This window comes from Tursiops truncatus, chromosome 9 (assembly GCF_011762595.2).
Source record: "Tursiops truncatus isolate mTurTru1 chromosome 9, mTurTru1.mat.Y, whole genome shotgun sequence".
NCBI classification, from domain to species: domain Eukaryota; kingdom Metazoa; phylum Chordata; class Mammalia; order Artiodactyla; family Delphinidae; genus Tursiops; species Tursiops truncatus.
Genome location: NC_047042.1, coordinates 98,345,100 through 98,362,726, shown reverse-complemented (window position 1 = coordinate 98,362,726; position 17,627 = coordinate 98,345,100). Strand labels below are relative to the sequence as shown.

Here is a 17,627-nt window from a genome sequence, read left to right as displayed (position 1 = left end):
TTGAGCGCTTACTATACACCAAGCGCTGCTGGAATAAGCACATTGTAGCTTTTAGTTCTCATAGCGCCCCCATGTGGCAGATACTTCACATCTTGTGTGCCTCCAGTATGTGCTTAGTGGAATGATGGCACTCAAGTCTACTGACTGTGGAAAGCTTATAGAGGTTTAATATTAAAGAGGACTAGAGGAGTCCCAACATTCACGCAGCAACACTTTCCATTTCCCCACTCGTTGCTTCTCCACCTCCAGAGATTCGATGATTATCTCAGAGGCAGGATGGTTTGAATGTGCAGACATCTATAACTGGACTTTCATTTCCTTCCTGCCTCTGGTCTAAGTTACTGGTTCTGAAACATTTGTGTGTGTAAGAACTGCTGTACATGGGCTTCCCTGGTGGCGCAGTGGTTGAGAGTCCGCCTGCCAATGCAGCGAACACGGGTTTGCGACCCGGTCCGGGAGGATCCCACATGCTGCGGAGCTGCTGGGCCCATGAGCCATGGCCGCTGAGCCTGCGCGTCCGGAGCCTGTGCTCCACAACGGGAGAGGCCACAACAGTGCGAGGCCCGCGTACCGCCAAAAAAAAAAAAAAAAAAGAACTGCTGTACAGAGTTGTATGAAACCATGTGTACAACAATTAGGAGCAAATTGGAAGATGTCTGGGGTAATTTTTACTGTATCTGATTTTTGCCTAATATGCTGGATTTTATGCTGAATTCTTAGCAGGGAAATAACACAGGACTGGGAGATTCAGGCTAGGAGAGAAAATAAGACTCGAGAGAAGAAAGCCAAGGAGACTTCCAGGTAGGGTGAAGGATGTGCCTCTCCGCATACCAGACAATCTGAGGCCGAGGGAGGTGGGAGAGGGGCGAGGCCAGGAGGAATGAATGCCAGCTACTGTGATAAAACTGCTTTATCTATGTTCTCTCACTTAGTTTTTATTTTTATTTTTTATTTTTTGCATATATTTTATTTTTAATTTTATTGAAGTGTAGTTGATTTACAATGTTGTGTTAGTTTCAGGTGTACAGCAAAGTGATTCAGTTATACATATACATATATTCATTCTTTTTCAGATTCTTTTCCCATATAAGTTGTTACAGAATATTGAGTAAAATTCCCTGTGCTATACAGTACTTCCTTGTTGGTTACCTTTTTTATATATAGTAGTGTGTGTATGTTAATCCCAAACTCATAATTTATTCCTATCCACCCCTCCCCCACCAACATTTCCCCTTTGGTAACCATAAGTTTGTTTTTGAAATCTGTGAGTCTGTTTCTGTTTTGTAAATAAGTTCATTTATATCATTTTTAAAATTAGATTCCATATATGAGTGATATCATATGATATTTGTCTTTCTCTGACTTACTTTACGTAGTATGGTAATCTTGAGGTCCATCCATGTTGCTGCAAACGGCATTATTTCATTCTTTTTTATGGCTGAGTAATATTCGATTTTATGTATGTACCACATTTTCTTTATACATTCCTCTGTCAATGAACATTTAAGTTGCTTCCCACTTAATTATTACAGCGACCCTTCAGATATGGAAACTAAGGTTCCAAGTGTCAAGTGACTTGCTTGGTGTCACAAAGATGGCGGACGGTATAGCCTATATCCAAAGCCAGGTCTTTCTCACATTAAACTCAAGCTCTTTCCACCATAGGTGGCTTCCTTGTGTAATAGGACTCCCTGAAGTCAGCCAGAAAGAACTCTGGGGAAAATGGAGATGTGCAAAGTTGGTTTGGGGTGGCCTAAAACTTGGGACAGGATAGTTGTGAGGCCGTGTAGGGAAACACCTTCCTCATTCATGGAGAACAGAAGGGCTGACCTGTACAGATGGTTTAGGAAGCTAAGCAGAATTTTACAAAAATAGCTGTATTCATGCCTATTTGTGATTTCTTTCCTTCTGTGTAAGAGACATCCAGAGACTGGGCAGCCACTTACACACCAAGTGTATAATAGGTAGGGGTGTCCTTCAGGTGCTCACCTTTCTGGTCTCCTGGGAATATCATTTGAATGTCCCAGTAAAAGACATTGTAAGCCCAGAAACTTAATTAGGCTGAAAACTGTAATCATTTGAGGAAAATCCATACCCCCAACTTTGAGGCCCCAGCAGCAGCTTTAGGAGAAATAATCACTGGCTACCACAACAACAGTGACATGCTCATTGGCAGCAGCAGAGGGACAACAGTGGAGACACTACAAGAGTCACTAAGGAAGTTTGTGAGCCCTCCAGACACGCATAAAGAGGAAGGGGTTTCAGTGGCTTTGAAGTCTCAGGAACACTACTAGTTAAGGGCATAAAGCAAATTTCACTGTGATAGAGCAAAGGCTGTCCAAGTAGTACAGATGGATATTAGAATAATAAGAACTACTTTAGATCCATATCTAACACCATAAACTGGATAGTTTTACATAGTTAAATGGTTTATCAGAGGAAATAAATTTGTATTTACTACTCACTGTATATACAGAGAAATTCTAAATACTTAAGTATCAGATTGCATCAAAGACAAAAATAAGTGAATTTGAAAATATACATTTGAAAAATCTTATAAGTCAAGCTACTGAATAAGAAATGTATGAGAAACATCACTGGATTATGTGATGTGACCGTGATGTGATATGGAATTTATATAAATATGTAAGATCATTTTCTAGGATCAAATAGGGAATGAAGAAAGCGTTACAAAGGAGGAAAAACAGATTAATGCATAGAAAAGCCTAAAGCCTCATGGAACTAAATACCCACACACACAAATTAATAGAAGTGAAACATGGAACCTCTCTGCATTATTTCTTATAACTGCATATAAAACTACAATTATTTCAATAAAATTTTTAACTTAAAAAAGTCTATAGCGTCAATAGTAATTAAAGAAAGGTAAATCAGAACAAAGTTAAAATAAGACTATTTGACGTGAAGAGATATTTCACCGAAGAGGGTCTGTGGGTGAGAATTAGGCACATGAAAATGTGCTCGAGGTCCACTCCTGCGGCCGGCACAGCGCGGGCAGCTCCCGCGGCCGGCGTTCGCGCCTCCTAGCCGCAGGAGGCGCTGTGGGGGCGGAGCGGCCGCCTGTCCCAGCGTGCACCGCGCCCGGGCCGGCCCGGCTGGTCTGGGCGGAGCGCGGGACCGCCGTAGGGGAGGTGCCGCGGCGTCGCCTGGATTCCCGGGTAGGTGGGGGGCCGGGGTCGGGCGGGACCGCGAGGGGACATGGCCGAGCCGGCTCCGGTAAGAGGGGCCGTGGACGATGCGGGCCCCGTCGCGATCTGGAGTGGGCTCCCGGTTCAGAGAGTGAGGCGGTGGGAGCCCCGGCCGGGGATTGTCTGTAAGCAGGACTGCGCTCCTACCCCGGGCCGGAGAAGGCGCGGTCTAGGTGCTCGAGTTGTTGTGAGGTTGATCTGGGAGAAAGGGGTCCGTGGAGAAACCCAGGGTCACGCTTGTGGTCCGTTCAGTTCCCCTGCTGTTCCCGTCCTGTGCGGGGGTCTATGAACGTCCCGGTTTTTCTTGGGCTCACGTTCCGAGCTCTGCTGACATGGAGTTTCAGAGAAGCACATCTTCATCAGCAAGTGAGGAAAAGTTGGAAGAAGACTGGAGACTGCTCCCTCTAGGAAAAGACGGAAAACTTAACCAGTTTGGGTGGTTATCCTAATTCAGATTTACCACGAATACTCTAGTGATTTAATGGAAAATTTGAACACTGGTTTTAGAGTTTGAAAGACATATCCCAAGCCTAATCCAGGAAACTCTACATTCAATTAAGTTCTAAGTATGCAAGTTCTCCTTGTATCTCCACTGAGATTTCCTATCTAATAATCTCACTAATGTAATGCATTTTCTTTCCTTCTGCTTCTCACCCCTCTCTCCCAGCATTCCTTGGCAGGTACCAATTCTGTTCAGATTTCTTCAGGCCGCCTCTCTTCAACGTCCTGGAATATCTCTCTCTGTTCTGTGAAACTTGGTGGTTTGTAATAGTTCTTCTTTGACTGTAAGTTTGAGTCCACAGAAAAAGCTCAAGTGATGTCAGCTTCTTGGCTGTTGTGTTATTGGGGGTAGGCAGGGAGAAATCAGCATTTTTCTGGTTGATTTTCCTTTTCACTGGAGCAGTTCAGTGCTAATTGTGAGAATGCTCACAGAAAAGTCTTTTGTAGGTGGAAAGCACGTGGGTGAGTTGCAAGTAAACAGTAGAGGAATTTCTTTGAAAGTCCCACCTTAAATGCAACACCGAGTTTTAACTTGTTTGTTATACTAGCTGATACTTCAGCTTTGGGCGCCTGTAATAGTTTTGATGATGGAATTTTATCTCTGCAACTTTTCTCTTCAGAAAGTGTCCAGTGGCCCTGGTTGTGGAGTTTCCTAGATTCCTTTATTGGGAGAGCTTACTTTGTAGCATTTGGGACCAACATTTTTCATATACTTGCGAAGAGCCCGAGCTGTCTTGTGAGTTGCCCAGCACTTGCCTTGGTAGGCTCTCATCTACATTTGTAGTACAGAATTTGGAAGGAGTGAAATGGAATCTTCACAAGCTAAATTATATATCTTCTCTTCCTTCCCTATTGTCACAGTGCATCTGTCCTTCGAACCTCCAGGAAGAGCGGTCCTGGTTAGTCAGTCCATACCAGAGGTTGTAGATTAAACGTCCATGAACAAATTGTGGCTCGCAGCTGTGTGTTTTGGGTGTTTGTTTGTTTGTTTGTTTTTAACTATTCCTTGTTAAAATTGTGAATTTTAGTTGCCAAAATGTAAAAATCAGGAGAGTTCACATAAAACTGTCACATCCAGGGACTTCCCTGGTGGCAGTGGTTAAGACTCCACACTCCCAATGCAGGGGGGCCCGGGTTCGATCCCTGGTCAGGGAACTAGATCCCACATGCATGCCGCAACTAAGAGTTTGCATGCCACAATGAAGGAGCCCACGTGCCGCAACTAAGGAGCCCTCAAGCCGCAATGAAGGAGACTTTGAGCCACATCTAAAGGAGGCTGTTTGCCACAACTAAGATGCAGTGCAACCAAAATAAATAAATAAATAAATATATATATATATGGACTGTCACATCCAAATGTAAAATGTTAAGCTCTAAGATGACATTGGAGAAAACCTTTGGGACCTAGGGCTTGGTAAAAAGTTCATAGATTTGGCACCAAAAGCACAATCTATAAAAGAAAAAAATGATGAGTTGGATGTCATCAAAATTAAAAACTTTTGCTCTGGGAAAAATTCTGTTAAGAGGGTGAAAAGACAAGCTACGGATGGAGGAGGGCATATTTGCAAACCACATATCTGACAAAGGACTTATATCTAGAATATATAAAGAACTCTCAAAATTCAACAACAACCAAAAAAAACAGTCCAATTAGAAAATGGGCAAAAGACATGAAGAGACAGTTCACCAAAGAGGATATGTGGATGAGAAATAAGCACATGAAAAGATGCTCATCATCATTATTCATTAGAGAAGTGCAAACTCGAATCCCAATGAGATCACTGCACAACTATTAGAATGATGAAAATAAAAAATAGCAACATTGGGAATTCCCTGGCAGTCCAGTGGCTAAGACTCCACCCTTCCAAGGCAGGGGGTGCGGGTTCGATCCCTGGTCAGGGAACTAAGACCCCACATGCTGCGCGGTGCGGGCAAAAAAAAAAAAGCAACATTACCAAATGCTGGTGAGGATGCTGAGAAATGATCTCTCATGCATTGCTGGTAGGAATGTAAAAGGGTTCAGCCACTCTGGAAAATGGTTTCTTAGAAAACAACATATACTTCCCATATGGCCCTGTAGTTGTAGACCTCGGCATTTATCCCAGAAAAATGAAATGTATCCCCACCAAAAACTTGTACATGATTATTTATAGCAGATTTTTGGTAATAGCCCCAAACTAGAAACAACTACATTGTCCCTCAATAGGTAAGTGGTTAAGCAAACTGTGGTATACCCATACCATTGACTACTGCTCAGCAATAGAAAGAAATGAAATATTGATAAGCAATAAACACAGCTTGGATGGATCTCAAGAGCATTATGATGGCTGAAAAATGTCAATTTCAAAAAGTTGCATACTATGACTTTTTTTTTTTGGCCACGTTACATGGCATGCAGTATCCCAGTTCCCTGACCAGGAATCGAACCCGTGCCCCCTGCAGTGGATGCATGGAGTCCTAACCACTGGACTGCCAGTGAATTCTCTGACTTCATTTTTGTAACAGTCTTGAAATGACAAAGTTACAGAGACGGATAATAGATTAGTGGGTGTGATTAGGAAGGGGTAGCCCAAAGGAGATCTCTGGTCATGGAATAGTTTTGTTCATGATTGCAGGGTGGTTATATGAGTCAGCACATGTGATGAAATCACGTAGAATTATACACACACTACCAATGTCAGTTTCATGGTTTTGACAGTGTACTATAATGATGTACCGTGTGACCATTGGGGTAAACTGAAGGGTACAGGGAACCCGTCTGTATTACCTTTGAATCTATAATCGTTTCAAAATTTAAAAGTTACTTTAAAAATGGACATATCTGGGGCTTCTCTGGTGGCGCAGTCGTTGGGAGTCCGCCTGCCGATGCAGAGGATGCGGGTTCGTGTCCCGGTCCGGGAAGATCCCACATGCCGCGGAGCGGCTGGGCCCGTGAGCCACGGCCGCTGAGCCTGCGCGTCCGGAGCCTGTGCTCCGCAACGGGAGAGGCCGCAACAGTGAGAGGCCCGCGTACCGCATTGACGTATCTGGCGACACTGGCCCAGTCTTACACTGCAGTAATTGTTTGCTGCTGTGTGAAGTATCCTCCTTGAGACGGGACATGTGCTCAAAGGCCTGCTATTCATCCATTCACTTTACTTAGTTCCAACAGACCTCTGTGACCCCTTTATTACGTTCGTGGCACCATCCAGAGATAACTACTTTAATACCGTTCCTTCCTGTCTCTTCTTTTTTTTTTTTTCCTTCCTGTCTCTTAAAGACACGGATGTTGAAAAACACAGTAGCCTTGAAATGAAAATATATGTATGTACTGTTTATGATTTCAGTTTCCCGTGGCACTTGATGATGTGGCCTTGTACTTTCTGGAGCGAGAGTGGGAAATCCTGGAGAAGTGGCAGAAGGACATGTATCAGCAGGAAATGAAGACCAATTATGAGAGCCTTGATTCCCTGGGTAAGATGCGTTTCTAAGGAATCGCTTTTTGGGACCCAACCTGATACTAGTAGGCTTTCTTCCCTTTATTGGCTGTTGGCTGGTTGAATATGATACTGTGCCCAATCCACATTCAGAATGTCTCTTCAACTTCCTGTAATGGCCTGGGAATTTTGTCCCTTTTTATCCGGTTATATCTGTGCCCCTCAGCCTTGTTAACACTCTGCATTCTCTATCTCCCACTCCAACCCTCCCCCTTTTCTCCCACAGTTAGAATTACAAAATAATCTAATTGCCTCTCTCTTTTTTAAGTGTGTTGTTTTATTTCTTTAACTGATACTTTAGTGCCTGCTTATGTTGCCTGAATGAGATGCATCCTTATAAGAACTAAGTCTCTCATGAAGGGGCCATAGTTATTATATTAGAATAAGCTGAGGACCCAACACATTGCAGAACGTGGATACGACAGGGATGAAAGTTTCCCTGGTAAAGGGAGAGAGAAGAGAGCAGGGGGATGGGATACTTAGGTATCTCCAGGGAAGTACTCAGGAAGTGGATTGGAAGAGAAATTTGGGGAGATTGTACCTCACTGCTTACTCATCTTGCTCTAACTCAGTCTTGTGTCATAAAGAATAGTTCTCCTCTTATCAATTTAATAGGTGATCTCAGTATACCTGAAGAATTCTTTCTCTCTTTGGGGGTTTATAATTCTGTCTGAGATATGAATGACAAGAGGGAGTCAACCATGTGAAATCATGGGGAAGAAAATTCTAAGCAGAGAAAGAACTAGTGCAAAGGCCCAAAGGTTGGAGTGAATGAGCTCAGTACATGGTGGGAACCACAGTGAGGCTATTGTGGTATATGCACAGAGGGTTAGCACAAGAGTGATGGGAGAAGAGGACAGAAAGCGCAGCTATGCCGAATTGTGAAGGGCCTCTAGGCTGAGGCGCAGGGTTGGATTTTATTCTAAAGATAAAGGGAAGATGATAGGGGGATTTTTTTTTTTTCTGCCACACCACACAGCTTGTGGGCTTTTAGTTCCCTCACCAGGGATTGAACCTGCGCCCTCGGCAGTGAAAGCACAGAGTCCTAACCACTGGGCCACCAGGGAATTCCCATAGGGGGATTTAAATAGAGAAGTAATATGATATCTTTTTTTTTTAATGATTACTTGGGTTGCTATGTGGAAAATAAATTGTAGTGCGTAGAAATAAAGGAGAGAGACCAACCAGGAGCCTTGGCAGTACTGGTGAATCTTTGTGGCAGCTGAACCAGGTATGTAGTAATGAAGGTAGAGAGCAGGAGGCAGTCTCCAGATATGTTTTGGAGGTAGCATCCCAGATTTTGCCAGTGGTTTGCAGTGGAGTCCAGTGAAAGAAGAACCAACTTCTAGATTTTTGGCTTGAGTATCTTGATGGCAGTGTTTTTTTGTTTTGTTTTGTTTTAAAGAGCAATGCCTTTTGTTTTTTTAAAATTTATTTTATTTAATTTATTTTTGGCTGCGTTGGGTCTTTGTTGCTGCGCACAGGCTTTCTCTAGTTGCGGCGAGTCAGGGCTACTCTTGGTTGTGGTGCGCAGGCTTCTCATTGCAGTGGCTTCTCTTGTTGCAGAGCATGGGCTCTAGAGCGCAGGCTCGGTAGTTGTGGCCCACAGGCTCAGTTGCTCCGCAGCATGTGGGATCTTCCCGGACCAGGGCTTGAACCCATGTCCCTGGCATTAGCAATGCTGATTCCCAACCACTGCGCCACCAGGAAAGCCCCGATGGCAGTGGTTTTATTCACTGACATGAGGAAGGCTTGGGAGAGAGCAGGTTTTGGCCACATTAAGTTTGAGATGCTTATTAAACATTTATATGGAAATATAAAGTAGATAATTGAGTATGCGAGACTGGAATTCCAGTGAAATCAGGACTGGATTCACACATTTGGGGTCATTGTATAAATGACATTTAAACCACAGGGCCAGTTGGGATCATTTAGGGAGAATTTGTCAATAGGACAGGACACCCCCAGCTGTCCCCAGGATACCCCAACAGTTAGGGTCAAGCTAAGGAGACTGAGGTCAGTAGGTTAGGAGAAACTACAGCCCTGTGCTGATCCAGTGTTGAGTTTTGAGTTATCACAATCCTTGGGCTTGGAGAATCCAGTGTGATTTTCCCAAATTTTAAAAAGCAAACAGTATTATTTGCAAATGGTTTTCTTTACAGGATGTCCAGATCCTAACTCCAGAGATTAGGATTTAGCAGGTCCCGGCTCAGGCCCAGGCATCTACGTTTTTAACAAGTACTTCAGGTGCTGCTAATGCTGGTGGTAACTAGGTCACTTTGAGAAACACTGATCCAAGGGCTGAGCCGTAGGTGACACCACTGCAGGGTATCTGATGCATCTTTAAAATCCCTCCACTACTTTGTAACAACCCCTCCTCCCTTCAGGCTGATGTCATTAGACACATTACTCTCCACTTCTTCATAATCACTGTCATTTAACAGCCTCCTGGTTCCTTCATTACGTTGATCAAGAAAGAATGTGGGCGGGACTTCCCTGGTGGCACAATGGTAAAGAATCCTCCTTCCAATGCAGGGGGCCCGGGTTCGATCCCTGGTCAGGCAACTAGATCCCACATGCATGCTGCAATTAAGAGTTCGAATGCCACAACTAAGGAACTGGCGAGCCACAACTAAGGAGTCCGCAAGCTGCGACTAAGGAGTCTGCCTTCGGCAACTAAGACGTGGTACAACCAAATAAATAAATAAAATATTAGAAAGAATGTGGGCACCTCAGTAATTGGTTCCTTAGATGTGCAGAGTCTAATCAGAAAAGTTTAGTCACCTGGGTTCCCTCCTTGACCTCCCCCCCCCCGCCTCCCCGCCCCCGACTACTTTTTATTTTACTCACATGGTTCTCATAATGATCCCTTTTGAATACTTTCTGCCTGGATCCTCATCATCCCCAACCTCCCTGTTTCCTTTAATTTTGTGAAATATTGTCGGGAACATTTAACAGTTATTCATGTAATCAAGAGTTTCCATTTTTTTTTTAAACTAACATTGATCTCATGTCTCCAGGAATCAAGGTCAGCCATGAAACTAAAGTTAAAATTAAAAATTAAAAACTAAAATTGTTTTTAGTCAAGTACTCAGGAAACCCAGACTGAGTCTGTGTGGACTCTCTCTGCAGGCTGTATTTCTTCAAAGCCAGATTTGATCACCTGGATGGAACAAGGAAGAATGCTGTTAATCAGAGACCAGGGACACTTAGAGAAAACACAAATGACACTTAGCCTTTCTGGTGAGTAGATGGATTTGAGAGCCTGACTCATTTATTCTCCTAGCCTTGTTTGCTAATCTTTCTGCAGAGTCAGCAGGACGTAGTGAATAAGAAATATTATTTTGATGGAGAATGTTATTTTTTTTCACTCAAGTTGGTAGCAAATATGTCTTACTTTTATAAAGAAGGAAGTTGTATATATTTCATTAAAAAAAAAAAAAGCAGAAAATGGAACTGCCTTTAAGAGAACAGTAAAGGATCCATTTGTCCAGTCCTGAGGAAAAACCGTCTTCCCCATCACATCATCATGTCCATTTGTGTACAGAGAAATGAGAAGCCTTCCAATTTTGTACAGTATATTTTTTTATTGTACAGATTTTTAGAACTTGGGATTTTTTTATTCCTTTTGAAGGATTACTTTTTAATTCCTTGTATCATAAGGAAAACATTTTAAATATATTAATACTTTAAGTATTTAAGAGAATGTGTCATTTTTTAGAGTATGTTAATGCTTTACTAAATGGAGATCTACTAAGTCTCTGGGTATCAAGGACTCTCCTGAAAAAGAGGGAATTTAAACCCAGGAAGTGTGTGACTAGCTCCATCGGAGGATAAAAGAATTCCCAGGGGCTTCATTTCACTGCTACTGTCTATTAATTCACTCATCTAATCAGTATTGTCCCTACCATGTTCATAGGACTATGTCACATATTATTTAGGCCAGGGGTTGGGAGAGAGATATATATATGTGTTTTCCCACTCTAAGAGTTATTGTCTGTCTTACTGACCTACTGACATGGCAGTTAGGTTAGTCAATTATATTGAACTATTGGATTAGTCAACTATAAAATAAGACTGTATACACTTATAAATAGTAAGTGGCAATGATAATAAAGCGCTATAGGGATTTAGAGGAGAAAGCAGAGAAGAGACAGCAATATCCCAGGAGGACTTCTAAAGGAATTAGGATTTAAATAGCATAGAATGGGCATATTTGGTAAGGCAAAGAAGATTCAACAGGGGTCATACATGAGCTGAGGCTTAGAGGTGGGAACAAGCCTGTTATATTTAGAAAATGGAAGGTGCTGAGTATAGCTGAATGTTATTTGTGGGACATAGTGGAAGATGGGGGGTGGCAGTGGTGGCACATAATTGGTATCAGAGACCAAAAATGCCATGGTGGGAGTTTAATTTCATCCTTTAGAAAGGGCCTGGAAAGGTTTTTGAGTACCAAAGAATGAACGACGTTTGTGGCTGTCCCTAAAAACAAATGTTTCCTTTGTACCAGGTGGTACTCACCCAGTAACACAACTACTCCCCTGCCTGGGATAAACAGTAAGTGATGAGAAATAGGATTCAAGGAGACAGGCAAGTATGCTCTTCTCATGGTCCAGGCAAAAGCTGTGGGTGCTTACTTAGTAAATGACATCATCTAGTTGGAAACATCTGTGTTGTTGAGATGACCTCAGAGCAGAATCAGAGTCCTGCTCTGGGGCAAGCCTGATAGGTGAGGTTTGCTCCCAGGTTAAGAGATTTAAAAAAGGAGAGCTACGTGACCCACTGCAACAGCATGAGGGAGAAAAAGATGTTCTGGAACATAGCAGCTCAGATGATGGTCGGGAATTGTCCTCTCCAGGTGTGGTGGGTGAGAATAAGGTAGCAGCTCAGCTCCCTCTGTACCCTGTCATCATGGCTTTTACTTTGGGAACAGCAGTGACTTTCTTATAATTCGGAGTTCCTTGGGAAAGGGAATTATTTCCACAGTGTTCTTTGTGAATTCAGTAAATTGCCATTTGACATTCCTAAGAAATATATGGCCTATTAGCACTTTTTCAGAAAACTTTTCCTGAAATGTGTGGTGGAAGGGTGCAAGAATATGACCCGAAGCCTTCCTACTTAAATATTGTGCTATTTATTTCACAGATTTAAAGAAATATTATAATGAAATGGTCAGATTCTCAGAGTAACTCATTTTTATTTTCTTGCAAGTTCTGCTTAGCCTCTGAGGGTCCTCATAGGCTCACAAAATGTATTTGCCTGCCAGTTTTTTCACGCTAAGCCTTTTGTTAACAAATGATGAAAGGATGTGCACATCCAAGTTAAACTTCAATATAATTCACCTGTGGCAGGCAGATTCGCAAAGTCATGGGGACAACGGGAGTCCCTTTCCCACGTTGTCAGTGATGTGAAGACAGTCCTTGACCCCGCAGGCCCATCACTGATGAGGGAGGGCCTTTTTGTCTCTCCAGGTGACCAGGGAACTCTCGGGGCAAAAGAGGAATGCCATTTAAATGGTCTCCAAGAGCAGGGCTTCTGTGCTCCCTTATCCAAGGAGGAAAGAAAGATTTTATCAGATCAAAGAGCCGCCTTACAACACCCAAGTCTCCAAGAAACAGAGATTCTAAATAATAAAAGCCTCGACATCACAGCATCTAATCAGGACAAGAACGATCCACGGCATAAGCCAATGGGAAGCCCAGATCGCCTGGAAATTCCACCAGGTCTGAGACTTTATTCCTGCTTTGTCTGTAGGAAGGTCTTCCAGATAAAGAGAGCCTTTGTGAAGCACAAAAGGAACCACCGCGAGAGCCAGTCCTGTCAATCCCGAAGCACAAAAACAAGTCCAGGGGGAAGGCGGAGCTCAGGTGGCTCCGGGCCGTCCCGTGTAAGCAGCCTTTCCGGCGCGGGGCGTGCGAGCAGAGCAGCTGTCTCAGGTGCAGCCTGGCCCTGCACCAGGTGGCTCGCCCGGGCCCGTGGCCCTTCCAGTGCCCCGAGTGTGGCAGGGCCTTCCGGTCCAAAGCCGCCCTGAACAAGCATGTGTGTTCGCCCAGAGGGGAGAGGCCGTTTTCCTGCCGGGAGTGTGGCCGGGGGTTCACCCAGCAGGACGAGCCGGCCGAGCACCTGCGGGTGCACAGCGGAAGGACACCCTTCCAGGGTCCGCAGGGCGGCAGAGGCCCCTCGCGGGAGGCGGCCGCGAGGGCCCACCAGCGGGCACACCGCGGGGAGAAGCCATTCTCCTGTGACGACTGTGAGCGGAAGTTCACCCACCGGAGCAAGCTCACCGAGCACGTCCGAGTTCACACGGGGAAGAAGCCCTTCCGGTGTCCGGAGTGCCAGAGAAGCTTCCGCCTCAGGAGCAGCCTGCGGGCCCATCTCTGTTGGCACAGCGGGAGGAAGCCCTTCCGGTGCCCAGAGTGCGGCCGCAGCTTCTGCTGGAGGAACGCCATGAAGGCGCACAAGCGTCTGCACAGCCAGGAGAAGCCCTTCTCCTGCGGGCAGTGCGGCCGGGGGTTCACCCAGCCCTCAAAGCTCGCGCGCCACCGCCGCGTCCACGCCAGGCAGACGGCGTTCCCCTGCGAGCGGTGCGGGAGGACCTTCCCGCGGCGCTCGGGGCTCACGCGGCACCTCCAGGTCCACACTGAGGAGAAGCCCTTCTCCTGCGCCCAGTGCGGCCGGGGCTTCCACCGCCGCGCGCATCTCGCCGAGCATCGGTGACTCCACGGCGGGGCCGAGCCCTATCCGGTGCCCCGAGTGCAGCCGGAGCTTCTCCTTGAAGGCCTCCCTGAATCTGCACCGGCGGCAGCACGCGGGCGAGCGGCCCTTCCCGTGCGGCGAGTGCGGCAAGGCCTACGCTCAGCCGTCCCAGCTCGCCGAGCACGCGAGGGTCCACAGCGGGGAGAAGCCCTTCCGGTGCCCCGAGTGCGACAGGGGCTTCCGGCTCAGAGGGAATCTGAAGAGCCACCTGCTCCAGCACAGCGGCCAGAAGCCCTTCTCCTGTGCGACGTGTGGCCGAAGCTTCGCTCAGCCGTACAGGCTCACGGAGCACGTACGCGTCCACAGCGGCGAGAAGCCCTTCCGGTGCCCCGAGTGCGGCAAGAGCTACTGCCTCCGGGGAAGCTTGAAGGCGCACCTGCACACGCACAGCGGCGAGAAGCCCTTCGGGTGTCCCGAGTGCGGCAAGGGCTTCCTCCAGAAGAGAAGTCTGGAGACCCATCTGCACCGTCACCGCGGGGAGAGGCCTTTTTCTTGTGCTGAGTGTGGAAGGGGCTTCACCTACCTGGGGGCGCTGAACACCCACATTGCCATGCACGCCAGGGAGCAGCCCTTCAGTCTCGAGGTCACTCCACTCAGAAAGCAGTGACAGCTCTGCGGTGGGGCCATTGGCTCTGTTGGCGCTGGCTGAGGCAGGACGAAAAATTCAGCCAACATGCTTCAGCCACACTGGCCAGCACGGAGCAGGCGGCCGTGAGGGCTCCTTGACGAAGGTTCCAGATAATCCAGTCACAGCGTCTAGAGACTGGAGGAAAGCAAGCTTTTTGTGGAAGGCGCTGGTCATCCTGATGTGAGAGTCAGGTTAGAGCTCCTCCTTTAGCCTTTTCCCCCTCTTTTTTGTAATAAAGTTTCTTGTGACAGAAGTTCCTTACATTATGGGTGTTTTAGTCTGCTGGGGCTGCCACAGGAAAATGCCACAGACTGGGTGGCTTGAACCACAGAAATTTATTTTCTTACAGTTCTAGAGGCTGGAAGTCCAAGATCAAGGTGCCAGCAAGGTTGGTGTCTGGTGAGGGCCTGTTTTCCTGGCTTGCAGATGTCATTTTCCCCCTGTGTCCTCACGTGGCTTTTTTCTGGGTAGGGGTGGGGTATCTCTGGTAGTTCTTCCTTTAATACGGACACCAGTCCTATTGGATTAGTACCCCAACCCTGTGACCTCATTTAACCGTAATGAATTAATTTTGGAGAACCTGATGGTATAGCCCTAGACCTGAACAAAGTGAATGAGGAGGCAGAGACTAGGAATGATGTGCTGGTGGAGCCTCCTCTAAATGGAGAGAAATGCCAAGAATGGGGAAGAAGCATGCCCCCCACCAAATCCAACAGCCAGCTGTTCCTGTCCATTCGCCTGTCTGGCTCTCCTGAGCCACACCTTGTGCAGCAATTTTCTCTTGTTCTCTGTGAGGTGATGATGACTTTTAAATCTATAAATCCATGTTCATATTTCCAGATTCCTCCTGATTGTTTCTGACTTCCACAGACATCTCAAACACAGAATGCCCAGAATAAGACTCCTGATCAGTACGAGCCCTCACTCTACCTCTTTTCTTTACATTCCCGTTTTTCTCACCTCAAAATTATAACTAATCTCCAGAGCTGTAAACTTGATAATGATCCTAGATTTTCCTACACCCAGTCTACTAAATTTCTCTCAAATAAAAGCCCTTCTCTATCTCTGCTGACATCATATAAGCTCACTTTTTTTTTTTTTTTTTTTTTTTGCCGTATGCAGGCCTCTCACTGTTGTGACCTCTCCCATTGTGGAGCACAGGCTCCGGACACGCAGGCTCAGCGGCCATGGCTCACAGGCCCAGCCGCTCCGCGGCACGTGGGATCCTCCCGGACCGGGGCACGAACCCGCGTCCCCCGCATCGGCAGGCGGACTCTCAACCACTGCGCCACCAGGGAAGCCCTAAGCTTACTTTTGAAAAACTTTTTTTTTCTTGCGGTACGCGGGCCTCTCACTGTTGTGGCCTCTCCCGTTGTGGAGCACAGGCTCCGGACGCGCAGGCTCAGCGGCCATGGCTCACGGGCCCAGCCACTCCGTGGCATGTGGGATCTTCCCGGACCGGGGCACGAACCCGTGTCCCCTGCATCGGCAGGCGGACTCTCAACCACTGCGCCACTAGGGAAGCCTGAAAAACTTTTTTTTTTCAAGTGTTTTTCCTAACAGATTTCCCTGCCTCTGGCTTTTTCCAGTAATACATTATCACTCTTGTGACAAATTGGTTTTTCTAAAATGCAACTCTAATGTTATTCTCAAAAGATATTTTTAAGAAGTTTCCAATTTTGTTATAAGTGAAAACTCATTTCTCCAAAGAAGACATGAGGATGGCACATGAAAAGATGCTCAACATTGCTAATCATTAGAGAAATGCACATCAAAACTACAATGAGGTACCACCTCACACCAGTCAGAATGGCCATGATTAAAAAGTCTGCGAATAAATGCTGGAGAGGGTGTGGAGAAAAAGAAACCCACCTACACTGTTGGTGGGAATGTAAATTGGTGTAGCCACTACGGAGAACGGTATGGAAGTTCTTTAAAGAACTAAAAAGAGTTATGTGATCCAGCGATCCCACTCCTGGGCATATATCCAGAAAGATCTCATTTGAAAAGATACATGCACTCCAGTTTTATAGCAGCACTACTTACAATAGCCAAGACATGGAAGCCACCTAAGTGTACATCGACAGATGAATGGATAAAGAAGATGTGGTATATATACACAATGGACTATTACTCAGCCATAAAAAAGAATGAAGTAATGCCATTTGCAGCAACATTGATGGACCTAGAGATTATCATATGAAGTAAGTCAGACAGAGAAAGACAACATATGTTATTGCTTACATGTGGAATCTAAAAAATGATACAAATGAACTTACTTAAAAAACAGAAATAGACTCACAGACATAGAAAACAAATTTAAAAAACAGAAATAGACTCACGGACATAGAAAACAAACTTATGCTTACCAAAGCGGGAGGATAAATTAGGAGTTTGGGATTAAAATATAAAATAGATAGCCAACAAGGACCTACTGTATAGCACAGGGAAGTACGCTAAGTATGTTGTAATAATCTATAATGGAAAAGAATATTATGTATTTATATTCAGATATATATATCTGAATCACTTTGCTGTACATGTGAAACTAACACAACATTGTAAATCAACTGTATTTCAATAAAATTTTTTAAAAATTAAAAATAAATTAGGGACTTCCGGTGGTTGGGACTCTGCGCTTCCACTGCAGGGGCGGGACATGGGTTCCATCCCTGTTCGGGGAACTTGGATCCCGCGTGCCTCGCAGTGCAGCCAAAAAATAAATAAAAATTTAAAAATAAATGCAAACTCATTAACATGACATAAAAGAACCTCTGAGCTGAACTGGACCTGCCTTTTCAGCCTAATCTTGTTACCTATTCAGTATGAATTTCACTCATACCAGATGACTTTCATCTTTCCCCAATGCATCATATTCTCATGACTGCTTCCTCTGGAATGCCTTTTCTGTCTCTTCTGAACTCCTTCATATCCACCATTCACTCTCAATACCAGGAACATTTTGGGCACGTGCTCATCTCTTCATAGCATCCTCTAAATACCTCTCTCTAATAGCACTCCCCACATTCAACTGAAACCTTCCCTGCTTCCCCTGCC

At 45.4% G+C, this 17,627-nt stretch overlaps 2 protein-coding genes across 2 annotated transcripts in view; both read left to right on the top strand.

The window, feature by feature from the left end:
• Nucleotides 1–3,129: 3,129 nt before the first annotated feature.
• On the top strand, nucleotides 3,130–14,823 carry ZNF425 (zinc finger protein 425). Its single transcript, XM_073810040.1, is given in 6 exon segments — nucleotides 3,130–3,237; nucleotides 7,037–7,163; nucleotides 10,319–10,429; nucleotides 12,658–13,008; nucleotides 13,011–13,927; nucleotides 13,929–14,823. Coding segments are annotated over 6 exon segments (2,145 nt in total). The 5' UTR covers nucleotides 3,130–3,219; the 3' UTR covers nucleotides 14,550–14,823.
• Nucleotides 14,629–17,627, top strand: part of ZNF786 (zinc finger protein 786) — a 25,744-nt gene continuing 22,745 nt past the window's right edge. Inside the window, exon 1 of the mRNA XM_033863421.2 lies at nucleotides 14,629–14,761. The gene's annotated coding sequence lies outside the window, so the exon portion shown is untranslated. The remainder of the gene's footprint in view (nucleotides 14,762–17,627) is intronic.